The 16,125-nt window shown below is 41.6% G+C and overlaps 1 protein-coding gene across 4 annotated transcripts in view; it reads left to right on the forward strand.

Moving 5' to 3' along the window:
- Nucleotides 1-16,125, forward strand: part of slc4a11 (solute carrier family 4 member 11) — a 131,188-nt gene that overhangs the window by 104,971 nt on the left and 10,092 nt on the right. For all 4 annotated transcript variants that reach the window (XM_084045398.1, XM_084045396.1, XM_084045395.1 and 1 more), the window contains exons 9-17: nt 1,538-1,622; nt 3,600-3,725; nt 4,217-4,330; nt 6,620-6,752; nt 7,052-7,125; nt 8,078-8,324; nt 10,309-10,415; nt 11,369-11,534; nt 12,981-13,154. In XM_084045398.1, the coding sequence (XP_083901524.1) occupies nt 1,538-1,622; nt 3,600-3,725; nt 4,217-4,330; nt 6,620-6,752; nt 7,052-7,125; nt 8,078-8,324; nt 10,309-10,415; nt 11,369-11,534; nt 12,981-13,154 (1,226 nt within the window). The remainder of the gene's footprint in view (nt 1-1,537; nt 1,623-3,599; nt 3,726-4,216; nt 4,331-6,619; nt 6,753-7,051; nt 7,126-8,077; nt 8,325-10,308; nt 10,416-11,368; nt 11,535-12,980; nt 13,155-16,125) is intronic.

Raw genomic sequence — 16,125 nt, forward strand, 5'->3', positions numbered from 1 at the left:
GCTTTTCTCAATAAAAGCAGTTGAAGGATAATGCACACACATCCGAGTGAATTTCGACAGGTGCTGGATAAAAGTATCCGCACACCATCTTGAATGCTCCCACAGTGTATTTATTAAACAAACAACCTTTCAACCCAGAATGTCTTCATCAGGTTCATGATTCAGTCGTATTTAAAAAAAAAAATCTCAATAAAGTCACTTATTTTAGAAACCTTTATATGGGCATATAAGCGACACAGGCAGACAGACAGACAGACAGAGATATTTATATGGGCATACAAGGGTACAGGTACAACAGGTACTCTGACAACCGATATAACGAGTGCATGCATTTCCAACTTGCATCGTTCGTTCCAGCGTCGTTCCTGTGTTGGCCAGTGCCGATCTGTGGGCATAAAAGGGACAAGGACAGACAGATACAGAGATCCCATATATGGGCTCTCTGTATGAAATGAAATATTGAATTGGGGATTTTTTTAATAACCCCATGTTAATTTTTGCTGAGTTCCTCCCCTGCCAACCTGAAAAATCCTCTGCTTGGCTCATTTTATTGTATCCCATATGTCTCTACAGTAGTGATACTGCCTTTGTGGTTTTTGCAACTTTTTGTCTTAACTTCTATTTTTCTTCGAAATTGAATGCTTTTAAATAAACGTTCTACATGGAACTGAAAGTTGTGAATTTGAGGAGTGAATTTGCAATTCTGACTGACTGACAGGGATGTATTTCTACAGCGCGGGAGCAAGGAGAGAGAATAATTGCCGGAGTTTGCCAGGGTGTCGAAGGGACATGAGGAAGAGATGTGGACCTCATAACATGGTTTCATATAGAACCTGTTCAATGAGCTATATCTGAAGCAACAACATAAAGAGGGTGGCTGTAGCTTATTACACTTTAACAACACGCATTACTAGTAGGACCATCATAGAAAATTGCAGATATTCATTTCATATTCAAGAATTCACATTAGGCACCGCCACACTGACTATCCTTCTAACAAATGTCCCTATATTGCTCATTGCCCCACGGTCTATCCATATGCTAGGTTTCACCTTTCAGTAAGTGTAGCAACATTTATTACAGGTGTATGTGTTATCAGGGTGCTCTGGCTTTGACCCTGGCACTCTTAACAGATTGTTGCTTGTAATGTTGGAGAAGGAAGCACATTCTGCCGCGGCACTCACTCCTAAATTGCTCTCGATAAAAGCATCAGTTACAGTATGTGCCTAAAAGGCAAATGTAAAATCCCCTCAAAAAAGACATTTACTGGGTAATTTGCTCATATTCGTTTGACAAACAGAACTTTTATTTCTTTCACTGAATTGTGATCATGTCTCCTGGCAGTAGATGCGTGCTCTACTGTCACACTTTATTTGGGGAAAGATTTTGCGATAAAGATTTGCACTGTTGCACTGCATTGTTCATAAATATATTTATTGTAAATGGCTCTGGATAATCGAGCATCAGCCATGTGGATACCTACAGCGTGAAATGAAAATTCAGTAGAGCTTGTCTTCTGTCTCTCTCTGCTCTGCAGTGTAAAGACTTCTTCAGAGCCGGTCGAGGGATTTACGAGGACGTGTGCCGCAGACTCCCTTTTTACCCCTCCGACTTCACAGATGGTAGGCTGGACTAGCGCTACATGCATGCATATGCATGCGCTCGCGCACGCACGCACGCACGCACGCACACACGCACACACACACATTCATCCTGCATCTTTGTGAAGTGAATCATCTTATTATTATGCCACACCAGGGTGCACCTGATTTGTCTGTCACCATACTCCGTATTATACTGTATATTCACTGGGCCACAGATGAGGGCCACTGTGTGTGTGTGTGTGTGTGTGTGTGTGTGTGTGTGTGTGTGTGTGTGTGTGTGTGTGTGTGTGTGTGTGTGTGTGTGTGTGTGTGTGTGTGTGTGTGTGTGTGTGTGTGTGTGTGTGTGTGTGTGTGTGTGTGTGTGGAATAAGTCCACGTAGAGAGATGGTGATGGTCTGTCTATCGTTTAATGGGGTAGTAAACTTAACCAGCACATCTCCCACATTACTGTCATTATTGTGAAATTACATGCAATTTGTGTTTGCTGCAAGCCTTAAATGCCTGCAATGCGTCTATTATGTTGTGTCTAAAGCTTTCCCGGACTGATTCAGTTCAAGGCAAAACACCGGCAATCATAGGCATTTTAGTGGCTAAAGCAATAGTATACACTGTAAAGTCCTAGAGTTAAATAAACACTCTGGATTTTGCAGTGTTTGTTACAAGCAAATCTCTTGCATTATTGTTGACTGAAACATAATTTATTTTGGTTTTGGTTAATGCTACAAGAAGTGTGCTGTGACTGTGCATGGTGCATCTATGGATGTCCTGTCCGAGAGGCAGTATAAATCAAAAGAAGGTTAAATAAAATAAAATCGAAATAAAATCCTACAGTTATAGAACTTTCATTGCAAATGACATAGTCAACTTTGTCAGGAATGCTGTGAAATTGTTAATGTTGGCATAATACTTTACATCTGTTGCTGTACAGTATGTATGTCTGCACTTCCTGATTTTATTCTTTAGCTATCCCTGACTGTATTCACTAAAGCTGTTCTCTAGCCTTGTATGCTAATTTATATATTTCCTACAGCGTGCACAGTGTTATTGCATTGCCCAGGTCATTGCCCCATTCATTCTCATTGTGTTCTGAGTCAGCAATAGTCATGAGATTAATGCTGAGTCATCGTATACTTTGGCTTTATCAGTAAACCGACTGGAAATAAATGCAACCATGCAAATTGATGTTTGGCCCTAGACAACCAATACATGTTTGGTAGTGGAGAAGCCAGAAAAGAAGATATCACTTTGAGGCGAAATAACTTCTAGGAGATTAACTGTATTTTAAAAATAACATTATCATTTTTTTCACACTAATCAAATTTGGTGACTTATCTGTTGTATCAGATTAAACATTAGTTGTATATGTTTTCTCAACGGCACATACTGTACTGTAGACATAACATGATATATTAAATGACTGTCAGCAGGTATGTCAGTTCATCACACTGCTTTGAGTGACAATTTTCCTGACACTATGATTACACTCGAAGGGAATGACAATGATGTTACTTAAAATGACACCATATAGACAGCTGCAAGTACATGATCTTATTCCTCCTATTCATCTGTATGTCTACACAAGGACTACCCAGACATCTGAACGCACTACTCTAGCTACCTGTAACCAAGTACTTGACACTCTTAATTGTCCCAATGTGGAAAACATCCCTTATCTGGTACCATGGGTGTCAATTGCAATTGCCATCCCTTGCATTTAACCTCGAATTCGGTTCATTTATGCATATTTTCTCCACGTTTTCTTTTTTGCAGAATAATGTTATTTTAGATCGGCACCGAGTGCAGCTCAATCACACACATCTTAGAGATATTTTGGCCATGACATTATTGGGGAACATTCTCTTTTAATTAAATGTTGTTTTATTTTTGGAACAGGGCTTCAGTGGTCACTTTTTTGCCACCTTCTAGTTTTTTTTCTTTCTGAAATGACACCTCTGTCAGGTGTCCAGTATTGACTGAAGTGTGTCCACCGTGCAGGTGTGGTGGGCAGTAACAAAACCCTGCTGAAGTACATGACCACCGCCATCTTCCTGTACATCGCCATCCTCTTGCCCGCCATCGCCTTTGGCTCGCTCAATGATGAGAGCACCCGCGGAGAGATTGGTATGAATGAAGAATTAGAACATACAGCACACACAAACCTGTATATGTACGCACGCACGCACACACACACGCACGCACGCACGCACACACACACACACACACGCACGCACGCACGCACGCACGCACGCACGCACACACACACACACACACACACACACACACACACACACACACACACACACACACACACGGAAACTGGCATAAATACACACCAGCAAGTGGACCTTAATAGCTGACACAAATCAAATAGTGTGCACATGTGCGCACACCAATGCACTACTTTGCTGTGTGTGTGTGTGTGTGTGTGTGTGTGTGTGTGTGTGTGTGTGTGTGTGTGTGTGTGTGTGTGTGTGTGTGTGTGTGTGTGTGTGTGTGTGTGTGCGTGCGTGCGTGCGTGCGTGCGTGCGTGCGTGCGTGCGTGCGTGCGTGCGTGCGTGCGTGCGTGCGTGCGTGCGTGCGTGCTGTTTACATCTCCTCTGGTCTCTCTTCAGATGTGAGGAAGACCATCGTCGGTCAGAGCATAGGAGGAGTCATCTATTCCCTTTTTGCAGGCTCCCCCCTGGTCATCCCTCTCACCACAGCCCCTCTTGCTATCTTCATCAGCGGTACGCCCCCCTCCGTTCCTCCTCTTCCTCCTCACCTTAAATCTCCTCAGCCAACTAAGTCTTATCTCTGCACGGTTTGTGCCGACAGCTGAAATCAGGGGGGGATAACGTCATGAACTGGGGGACGGAGGCATCCGAGCATGTGGCAACAACAACCCCAAACTCCACTCTCCCTCTCTATTCATCTGTCTCTGTATCGCTCTCTCTTCATCTCTCTGTCTCTGTCTCTCTCTTTCTCTTTCTTAATCTCTCTTTGTCTCTGTCTCTCTCTTTCTCTATCTTAATCTCTCTCTGTCTCTGTCTCTCTCTTTCTCTATCTTAATCTCTCTCTGTCTCTGTCTCTCTCTTTCTCTCTCTTAATCTCTCTCTGTCTCTCCCTTTCTCTCTCTTAATCTCTCTCTGTCTCTCTCTTTCAGTGGAGGGAATACACAGTGAAAAGAAATGTCCACCTTAACATGAGACGATGCTATATATTCACACTGAATAATTAGTTTTCATACTCTTAGTCTACTGAAAAATGCCTAGAGATATTGTTGTTGGTTTTTTGTTTTGTTCGTTTTTTTGTTTATAAACTAGCAAAATAATCGCGCCCATTCATTTGTACTCTGTTTAATGCCAAAAAAAGATTCCAGGATGATATTCAAGATTAAATTACACAATTAACACACAGTAGCATAGCTGTTTATTTACAGATAATGAGTTTATGTGGAAGCAGTGGAATTAGGAAACAATGAGGGCGACTCATCCTCATCATTATTCCAAGATGGAGCTTTAATAGCGCAGCTGTTTATTTGAGCTGTGGTGTCATCATTTTTGAAGAGAATGGGACAGTATCACACAGAGTACTTTCCTTGTGGGGCTAATTGAGGGTAAAATACCAGGAGGGTTAGAATGCACCAGTGGCTCATTCGTGAAATTGTAACTCGCTAAAAGCATGATTCATACATTGTTGTGTGCCTGTGTTGCGCGCCAAAAATAGCTGATCTGCAAGCTCTCAACGCGTTCCAGTGTGACACATTAGCTTTTAGAGCGGCTAAGTATAAATTAACCATTACTGTACAGACACTACTGTACACAAGTAAGGCATTACAAACACAGTACTAGGAACACATCACTGACACTTTCAAGATAAAAAAAAAAAAAAAAAGAAATAGCAGATGTACAAGCTTGCAGTGCGGCACAAAGTCACACGCTGTGAGCTCGTAAATCTGCTATTTTTTAATGGCCAATGCTAAAATAAAAAATTGCACAGATTCTTTCCTGGTTTTAATGGGTTAAAGAAATGCTGCAGTTTTTCCAAACAAAGTTATGGATGTCATCTCAAGCCTAACATTGAAATGAGCACGGAACACTCATCAGGCCCAGTTCATTCATATTAATCATAAGAAGGGGAATTCCATTTCATCATTTGATTTACTGGAGAGATGACTTTGTCAACAACATTGTTTCACATCAAACTGGCCTGATTGCACTTGTCTTTTACAATGTTATCTGAGTGAAATGAGCAGCACAGCACAGTGCTAACGTTAACACAACTTTGTTCAGGCTAAGTGCTAAGAGATACTGAGTGTGAAACATTGTCTGGAGGACATAAAATAAGCATGGTGCCGAGCTAAATCAAGGGATACTGTTCAAATTATTAAGCATTATATGCGAGTGTGAATATATATATATATATATATATATATATATATATATATATATATATATATATATATATATATACACACACATATACATATATGTATATATAATGTGTATGAAATGTGTATGATAATAATTAATAAAACATCTTTTGTGTCCCCTTTTGTTGTTGGGGTATTTGCTACAGTACATTTTTTTTCAAGTAGAATTTGTCCTCTGCAATTACCCAGCCGGCATCCAGGGAGCAGTTACGGGTTAAGAGTCTTGCTCAGGGACACATTGACACATAGACTGGGTTGAGTCCGGGGGGAGGGGTTCGGCGACCTTCCAATTCCCAGACAGCCTCGTTACCCACTCAGCGATGGCCGCCTCTTTATTACGGTTTTATATGACCATATATCTATCAGGCTGAATACGTTAGCAGAAATGTCTGGGCGGGGGATCTGTTGCTCAATGTAAGGTCAAAACACTTATTGCAGTGATTTGTCAGCAAAATATCCCTCTGTCAGATTACTGTTTTAAAATATTAGCAGTTGTTAGATATGTCTCGCATTGTCACTGATGCGTGTCTGTCTGTGTGTGTGTGTGTGCGCGTGTGTGTGCGTGTGTGCGTGTGTGTGTGTGTGTGTGTGTGTTATCGTGCAGTTATCCGTGGGATCTGTGATGACTACGACCTGGACTTCCCAGCGTTCTATGCCTGCATCGGCCTGTGGAACAGCCTCTTCCTCATCCTGGGGGGAATCTTCAATGTCAGCCTTCTAATGAAGCTCTTTAAAAGGTTTGTTTACGCCCCAACACAGTGCCCTCTGTACATTTGTCATCATGATTTAGTGTGGGGGTGGTTGATGTTTGGGTTTTCCTCATTCTCATGCGTGCAATCATCAGCATTTCATCCCTGCTAATATTTTAATGCAAATGACTAAATTAGTTTGGATCGGGTGATTGGTGCATTTGTTTAGTTAGTTTTCAGATTTAATACAGTATGTGAGCCTACACTAGACTCTATCACGGTTTTACTGTCTATTCATCTAACCCTCATATATAACTTTTACATGTTCTTTTATGTGTGCTTTCTAGGTCGACAGAGGAGGTCATTGCTCTGTTCATCTCCATTGCGTTTGTGGTCGATGCAGTCAAAGGCACAGTCAAAAGTAAGTTAAGGCCCAGGCCCTGCAGCAGACCTTGGCAGAGAAATTGAATGTGTTTCTGAGACATTAAAGAGCTGCTGGGGACAAACAGTGAGCTAAAATGACTACTCCTAATATCATTGGCTTGAATTAAGGCTGTATTTTAACCCTCTTCTCGCGCTGAATATTGTACACTATTGTACACTTAAAGAAAACGTCATTGTCTCAGAAGGTCAACTTGATTTGTGACACATGCCCGTGATAAAACAGAGCACGCATAGTCATACCAGACAAATTAAATGATTGCAATGTGCAGTCATGATCAAAGACAATGTCAGCATGGGGCAAGCAGTCTACTGTATATGTCACATTTGAGCAGTTCTGTGGCACTTCTGAAAAATGGGAACTTGGGTTAGATTCATTCTGAGGTTGACTGGAACTACATAAGATTTGACGAGGGTAGTCCATCTCGTTCCTGAGTTTAATTGACAGGGTAGGGGGTCATTGGGGTTGTCAAGTGGATTCGGTTGAATCTGGGATATAGACATGTACAGTACATATATTTACAGCATACACTGGTTGCCCACATCTGATATGCCATTACACTAAACTTTTATACAAAGTGCTTTATATTGCATTTCTATAGGAATGAAAAACTGAAGGGCTTTAGAAATGTGGTCATGGGAATGATTCTTGCAAACCAGTGTTGGAAAAACATGGGAAATTGGGGGAGGGGTTAACCCCCACCGTCTAATACATGTATACACAATGAAAAAGTACATTTTAATTATATATTTATTTTGTTCTTTGTCTGGGAATACCCCCCTGAGAATGTATTTTCTTAGTTTATTTAGTTTTGTTTGTTATTCCCTTCCGTTAAAAGGGATTGTTTTTAGATTTCCGGAGATGTTCTTGCACTCCATCCCTGCTTATTTTGCCACCGTCTCCAGCTAACCATTTTCTCATCTAATCCCAGTATTTGACAGGTACTACCACGCCCCAACGCTATCTAACCATAGTCTAGAGGACTTTCAGCAGCCCCACAGCCGAGGAGGGGCGGGCCTTCTGGTTGGAAACGGGACCGAGGCAGTGGCTGGGCTGGCCGGCCTCAACGCCTTCCCAGAGTCTTTGATCAACTGCACCAGAGAGAGGCCTGTCCTCTGCCTGCTGCTGATGCTGGGGACACTCTGGATGGGCTACACCCTCTACCAGTTCAAAAGGAGGTATGAGGCGCAGTCAGGGCAGGGACAGGTTAAGGGTGATATCGTTGCTGTCGGGCAGAAACTTTTCTCCATATTTAAACTTTTTATGTTTTTTTCTCAGATTCATACCCTGCTTCGTCAGACAAGAGTGTCACACAAAAGTAGTGAAAATAGCCGATCTGCAAGTTCACAGCGCGCCGCAACGCGTCGCATCGGCTCTTGTCTGAAAAAGTAGGGCATGAATCTGTGAAAAAACTGTTGAAGTTGTAGATCATTATGTAGTTGTATGATGTAGTTTCCACCCGACAGCAACGATATATACTTTGTTGCACGCCAGTGTCACGCACCGAAAACAAACAATCTGCAAGCTCATGTCGTGTTTCGCTGTGACGCATGTTGTTGATCTTGTAGATCTGCTATTTTCGGTGCATGACACGGCATGCAACCAAGTATAAATCAGGCATTAGTTAAAACATTTTGTCTAATGTTTTAACATAAAAAAGGACAGAGATTAGATGAGAAGCGATTAGATTAGATTATATCTGACGAGATGGGAAGAGATGAGATCAGGCAAGATAACCGAAATGATATTGTAAAGCAGACAAGTTGCTACAATTCATAGACTACAATGTAATTAAATATCTGTGTTCTTTTATAATCCCCCATACATTAAATGCATAATTTGATTTTGGCCCTATTGATATCTTATGAATCTAACAATAACATACAAATTAACCCCTTACAGATTTATGAGAAATCTGATAGATCTGCCTTATTCACTTGTTTATCATTTTACTTTAAACATTGTGTTAGAAGAATCAGAATCAGAATCAGCTTTAATGTCACATCACAGGTTTACAGAAGTAAAAAAGTGGGTGAAATTTGTTTTTCTGCAAGTTCTGTCGTATTGTTATTTCCATAACAGAAAGGGAAGAAGAAGAAGGGGGGGAGAAAGGGGAAAAGAGATCAATCAAAGAAAACAAACAAATTATCTACATATTTACACATATTACCTGAGATAAGATATAAAGGTGTGTGAGCATAGCAGCAGATGTATACTGTGCATGATATACTATAGACGTTAGTTAAGGTGCTAGAGAACACAAAAAAAGACAAAAGTCAGTGCATTCTTACATGAGATTAAGGTGCAAAATGACTGCATAATCGACCGCATAATCCACTTAAGAAGATGTGTGGGTAAACTCCTACACACTGCATCTTACTTGAGTATTAAAACATTTGTCTTAAGACATAAACATTTCAGTGTTGTGACCATCTTCATGTAGGACATTTGTAGATTTATCTGTCCATAAATATGTCTGTTTGTCTCTCTATATCTGTCAGCTTTGTCTGTCAGGGATACCTCATCAAAATGTTTTAATGCCAAGTCAGTTCACGTTTTATAGATAATTAATCCCATTACAGATTCATTACCGCCATCAAACCCAGCGTGCGGCACTGCGGCACTCGCACATGAATCACTAGGCAACCTTTAAATCTCTTTTGGACTGGGTCGCCATCGACTACCAGCAAGGAGAAATAAAGCTTTTTACTTTGCAGATTCTGTTTTCATGTCAGGCTTTTATGAAGAACTCTGTTGTTGTTGAATGCCTCCTGTCACTTCCTGGGGTTTGAAAAGCATTAATATACAACACTGCGATTACTCCCTGTAATCAAATCAAACTCGAGGCTCGATTCAATTGTGTGTGAGCTGAGCTGGACTGAGGTACTTCAGCAGTTGTCTTTGTCCTGTTCACATGAATTGTAATTCTCTTTTGTCTCTTCTTTCCCCGCTTACTCTTTATTCTTTGCTGTCTCCTCTCTCTCCTTTGTTGCTTCTCTCTCTGGCCCTTTCTAAACCTCCTCTCCTTTCTCTCTCTCTCTCTCTCTCTCTCTCTCTCTCTCTCTCTCTCTCTCTCTCTCTCTCTCTCTCTCTCTCCCTCTCCCCCTCTCTCTCTCTCTCTCTCTCTCTCTCTCTCTCTCTCTCTCTCTCTCTCTCTCTCAGTCCGTTCCTGCATGCCAAAGTGCGGGAGGTGCTGTCAGACTGTGCTCTTCCCATCTCGGTCCTCTTGTTCTCGTTCATCGGCTCCTACCTGTTCAACGACATTGAGCGTCAGTACCATTTATTGTCTGTTGAAATGTACTGTTGACTGTTTCCACACTGTTAGGATGTCACATGTTATCACCTTTTTGTCTCCGCCAGACCAAGGCATGGCCGAGACTATGTTTTGCCCCCTGTCCGCTCGTGTGTCCGTGTGTGTGTCCGTCTGTGAACAGCTAATCTCTGGCACCGTTGGCTTGATCGCATCGAAACTGTGCACACACACTCCTTGGATGCCAGAGCAGAACCTCTGCCCCAATTTTTTCACATCGACCTGTTATAGCGCCAGGAGGCCGATCTTTGCAACATTTTTTTTTAATATCACTCCTACAGATTTTGTCCAAACATCATGCAAATCGGTACACAGTATCTCTGTAGTCATTAACCACTTAAACCCCATATGGTTGAGCGGAGTCCCTCAGGGCTCTATACTAGCGTATTTTCTGTTATTGTAGGGAAAGCTTTTGCTGAAAATAGCTCACAACAAGCTCACAACAAGCTCACAATCCATCGTGCTGCAACGCATTGTGAGCTTTTCAATCTGCTATTTTCCGCGAAAGCTTTCCGCACAAAGTTAAGTTGTTAAGGCCGATTTTTGCTACACACATTTTTTTAGATTACTCCTACAGATTTTGTCCAAACATCACGCAAATCGGTACACATTATCTTTATAGTCATGTGATCAAGAACGATCTGTCCGATTTTTCATACCATCCTGATTGGCGAATTTCGAACGTTGCTGGCCCACAATAACCTACCTGACCTGGCGGAGACCTGTGCTCCGAAGAGCACTTTCCCCATGTTTGTGACGAATCTGGGGGGAATGAGATCAGCGGAGCTCCCTCTGGTGTTGAGCCTTTGGGCGTTTTTTCACTCTTTTGAAGTAGTTTGACAGGTACATGGGCACTGATCCCTTGAGTATCTTGCTCTTCACGCTCTTTCTTTCATTTTTTTCCTCTACCAGTTCCAAAGTTCAAAGTCCACGACCGTCCGATCTTCAATGTGGCTCCCTTTGAGCGTCTGTCGGCCATGAACGTGCTCAGTGCCATGGGCCTGGGATTTCTGCTTGCCCTCCTCATCTTCATCGACCAGAACATTGTGGTCTCGCTCACCAATGCACCAGAGAACAGGTACTGAGTGACAAAGAGAGGTGGACAGAGGATACAATAAACACGTATCAGTATTGATGTGTTTCTGGGTACAAATGGAGGGTACGGCCAAAGAAATGTGGAAATAATGTAACATAATGTAATAACATCACATGACATAATAACATAGGAATAAAGATAAAGAAATGCTACATACAAAATAAATTAACAAACTTCTCTATAGAACTAATATGACTATTTGTACTATGGATATGTAATAGTCAGTGCTAGTTAAAGGTGATGATTGTTTTGTTTTAGAATCATAGTATTATAATGATCAGTAAACTACAAGCTCCACTGTATCCCTGGCTAGGTACCTCCTCCGTTCCAAGGTGCAGGTGGTGGATATATGGGGTCAGAAGTTGTTTTGTTTTGCTGTTGTCTTTTAAACCCCTCAAAACTGACCTTTCTTTTACAGACGTTCATAGGTCCTTATCCTGAATAAAATAACTGAGGAAATAACAAACAATTGAAGGGTCCCTTCAATTGTCCTTCTAACATTTACCCGATACTTTTAAGCTGATTCACTCCCAGAGCCTCTTTTACCATCTTATACCAACAAATTAGATAGATGTTTATTGTCGTTGTCATTTAATGACACCTTCATGTCACATTCTGAACATATTGTCATAAGCAAGTCAGGAGAAAAGAATACAAACGCAGGACTACAGGCAGAGGCAGGGCATTTGAAATGCAAGGTGGTTTATTGACACACAAGGTAAACACTAGGACATCAAGCACTAGGAATATACATGAGGAGCCAAGAACAAACACTGGTGATACACTCACAACTAACTGGCAAATAACAGAAAACACAGGGGAGTATAAATAGACAAGATTGACAGGACACAGGTGAACCTGTTTGACAAAAGTACAAAACCGGTAACTGCAACAAAGGAAAACAGGAAACATTGGAACATTACTTCCAACACAGCTGTAAAGTAAAGCCTATCGACTGTACAACACAGACATCAGGAAACAAAACAAGGAAACAGATCATGACACTTAATATGACTACAATACATGAACCACCAACAAACATTACATCACTTTTATGCTGCTCCAACCGTGGTTTATTTCCAAATTCAAAGTACTATGTGTGCTTAAAAACACACAGCTGAACACGGCCAAAATTGCATACAGGTTACACAGTAAAATCCTTAATTTAACTCTTACGGGTGGGTCCGTGTACACTCTTGGGAGTTAAATGAACACTGAGGATATTACCGTGCAGTTTTATGTTTGTGTGCGTGTGCGTGTGTTTAAGAAAGGGAAGGCAGGATGTGAGAGTGTGGGGAGGAGTCTATTCTGATCATGTTGAAGGCCAATGTTCACCCTAGGAAAGTGTTGGACTTTGATGGGGGGGTCCACTGCCATGAAAAAAGTTTGAGAACGAACTGCGCTATTCATCCCTCTGTTCTTCTGCAGGTTGCTGAAGGGAACGGCCTACCACTGGGACCTGATGCTCTCTGGCCTCATTAATATCCTGATGTCGGTGTTGGGGCTGCCCTGGATGCACGCCGCCTTCCCCCACTCCACCCTTCACGTCCGTCAGCTGGCCTTCGTGGAGCAGCGGGTTGAGGGCGGACACCTCTACGAGACGTGAGTTAGCCTTCAAGCCACCTCTCGCCCACCTCACCTGCTAATCAGCAGTTCAATTATAGGTGGCCCTCGCGGAGCGGACCATTAATCCGGTGCCCGGGGCTCCCTTGCTCCTCTCTGATTGCGTGATTATTACGGTATAATTAGGCATTTTTTGCGAAAGAGGTGAAGTGTTTTTTTCAGGAGATGCTGCTGGTGAGTTCATGATTCTGCCTGTGCAGAGATGTACTCGATTATAGTCTGCAGAGTGTGTAGAATTATCATCAAGATCACTTAAGCTGGGAAGTGAGATAAATGGTTAGGAATAGAGGGCCAATGCAAAGCATATAGACAGTACAGTATCCTCTATTCTGATACATGTAACTGCTTTACATTCTATAGATATTCCACTAATGCTTTCATCCACAGTGACTGACGGCTTCAATTTGTAGATCTCTGAGAAACCAATGTTAAGAAATGGAAGGCTGTCGTCATACAAGAGGTGGAAGCATAGGAATTTGACAAGCTAATGTCTAATTTATACTCTGTCGTGCGATGGTGTATAAATGTAGATTTTTTTTTTAAAACATGTCAAAATGAAGCCAGGTTAGTGTGAATAGAGGAAAGACATATGGGATAGGGAATCTGTAGAAGAAGAAGGGAGGTGGGTTGGCTAAGAGTTGCCTTTTCAGTTTATGGAAGATTTGCATGTTGTAGTAGTAGTAGTAGTAGTAATAAAGTATAAACTTTATCGTAGTGAAGAATGTGTTTGTACTGTACAGTATATCATATATTCTACCAATGTCACGTGCAAGCTAAATATAGGGGTGTGTTTTATGTCTACTGTTCCACAATGTGTAATTGAATTAGCAGTGAGACTTGCATCTGCTGTGTCGGCATTCCTGCTTTTGATTGGTTAATGATGGGGTTTCATTGTTGTCATGGGACATGCAGCTGTGTCTTCACAACATCAGATGCATTAACCACTTAAACCTCACCATCCACATTCTGGGAAAACCTTCATAGAAAATAGCCGATCGGCAAGCTCACAACGCGTCACATTGCTACGTGTTGTGAGCTTCTAGATTGGTTATTTTTAGCAATTATTTTTGGGGTTTGGTGTAGAAGGAAAAAGTAGAGCCAACTAGGGTCCAGTTTAGAGGGTTTAAGTGGTTAAATTAACATTTGAGGTGTTTACTGCGTGGATCATAGGGACAGGACGGGATGGGACCATATGAAACTTTCATGTCACGATTATTTTGGCCAAAATAATTGCCATTAACGATATTATCACGATAATCAAAATATGCTTTAAGAAACTCTTAGAAAGGCACTTTTGTTAAAAATTGATAATTCAAAATATGCTCCTCATTGACTTACATTGTACGGTAAAACTGCTCTCAAAGTCACTCCTTTAGGACAAAAACGAACGCAAACAAAGTTGATTCAGACAATATAGAACATCACCAAACCCAGTACTGTTTTTTTTTAAATAAAAATGTCAACTTCCTGTTGATTTTGCCATTTTTAATAAGTAGAAAACCCGGACTGGATCGGCGGATCCGGATCCAGATCTTCAATTAGTAAAATCAACAGGAAGTTGACATTTCTATTAAAAAAACAAACAGTACTGGGTTTGGTGATGCTCTATATTGTCTGAATCAGCTTTGTTTGGGTTAATTTATGTGCTAAAAGAGTGACTTTGAGAGCTGTTTTACCGTACAATGTAAGTCAATGAGGAGCATATTTGTCTCCGCCAGGCCGTATGTTTTCCACCCCGTCCGTCCGTCCGTGTGTGTGTCTGTGTGTGTGTCCGTGTGTGTGTCCGTCCGTCTGTGACCAGCTAATCTCCGGCACCGTTGTCTTGATCGCAGCGAAACTGTGCACACACACTCCCTGGATGCCAATTCAGAACCTTTGCCCCAAATTGTTCTCATGGGCCTTTTATAGCGCCACCAGGAGGCCGATTTGTGCAAAACATATTTTTTGACAGTACTCCTACAGATTTTGTCCAAAAGTCACACAAATCGGTACACAGTATCTCTTTCATATTTCTCATATTTCATCCTGATTGGCTAAAAATGTCTTCCAAAGTTTGCAGGAGTGCTCCGTTTTGAACAAAATGCCTCAAATCATGAACACAGCATGCAATTTCCGTGACATTTTGCAAGCACATTCCCATTAGGCCGAGGAAGAACTACCATTTGATTTTTTTCAAATCAGCCTCATGGTGGCGCTATAACAGGCCGATTCGTGTTTTTACCTATAACTGCACCGATCTGTGTACAACTTTGTATGCGCACTCCCTAGAGGTCAAGGAAAAACCTCTGCCCTGCATTTTTCACATTTGCCTTTTATAGCGCCACCAGGAGGCCGACTTATGTAAAACACATTATTTTATACTACTCCTTCCAATTTTATCCAAATTTCACGCAAATCGGTACACTTGATCTCTATAGTCATGTGATCACGACGGATGTGTTTGATTTTTCATATTCCATACTGATTGGCTAAGATTGACATCTAAAGTTTGCATTATTGGCTTGTTTTGAACAAAATTTCGCAAATCATGAACGCACAGTCCGATTGCGGTCAAACTTTGCATCCACATTCACACTATGTTGAGGAACAAATGCCACCCTTTTAACATTGGCCTGTTATAGCGCCACCAGCAGGTCTAATTTAGCGAAACTACCAATGTTGTTAACAAAATGCCTCAAATCATGAATGCAGTCAGTGTCCGATTGTCGTGCAAGGCCTAAGAAGAAATGGCACCCTTTTCACGTTGGCCTATTATAGCGCCACCAGGAGGCCACAATAGCCTACCTGACCTGGCGGAGACCTGTGCTCCGAGGAGCACTTTTTCTAGTTTGAATTATCAATTTCTAATCAATGGAGCAATTATTTTTGATTTCTTGTCCACCTTTGGAGTTACATCATGGCAAGGTAACTACACAACACAAACCTCTACCAAAGTGGTCTTACCCTTTAA

Source organism: Gymnoscopelus microlampas (assembly GCF_963454915.1).
Source record: "Gymnoscopelus microlampas genome assembly, chromosome: 20".
In the NCBI taxonomy this organism is placed as follows: domain Eukaryota; kingdom Metazoa; phylum Chordata; class Actinopteri; order Myctophiformes; family Myctophidae; genus Gymnoscopelus; species Gymnoscopelus microlampas.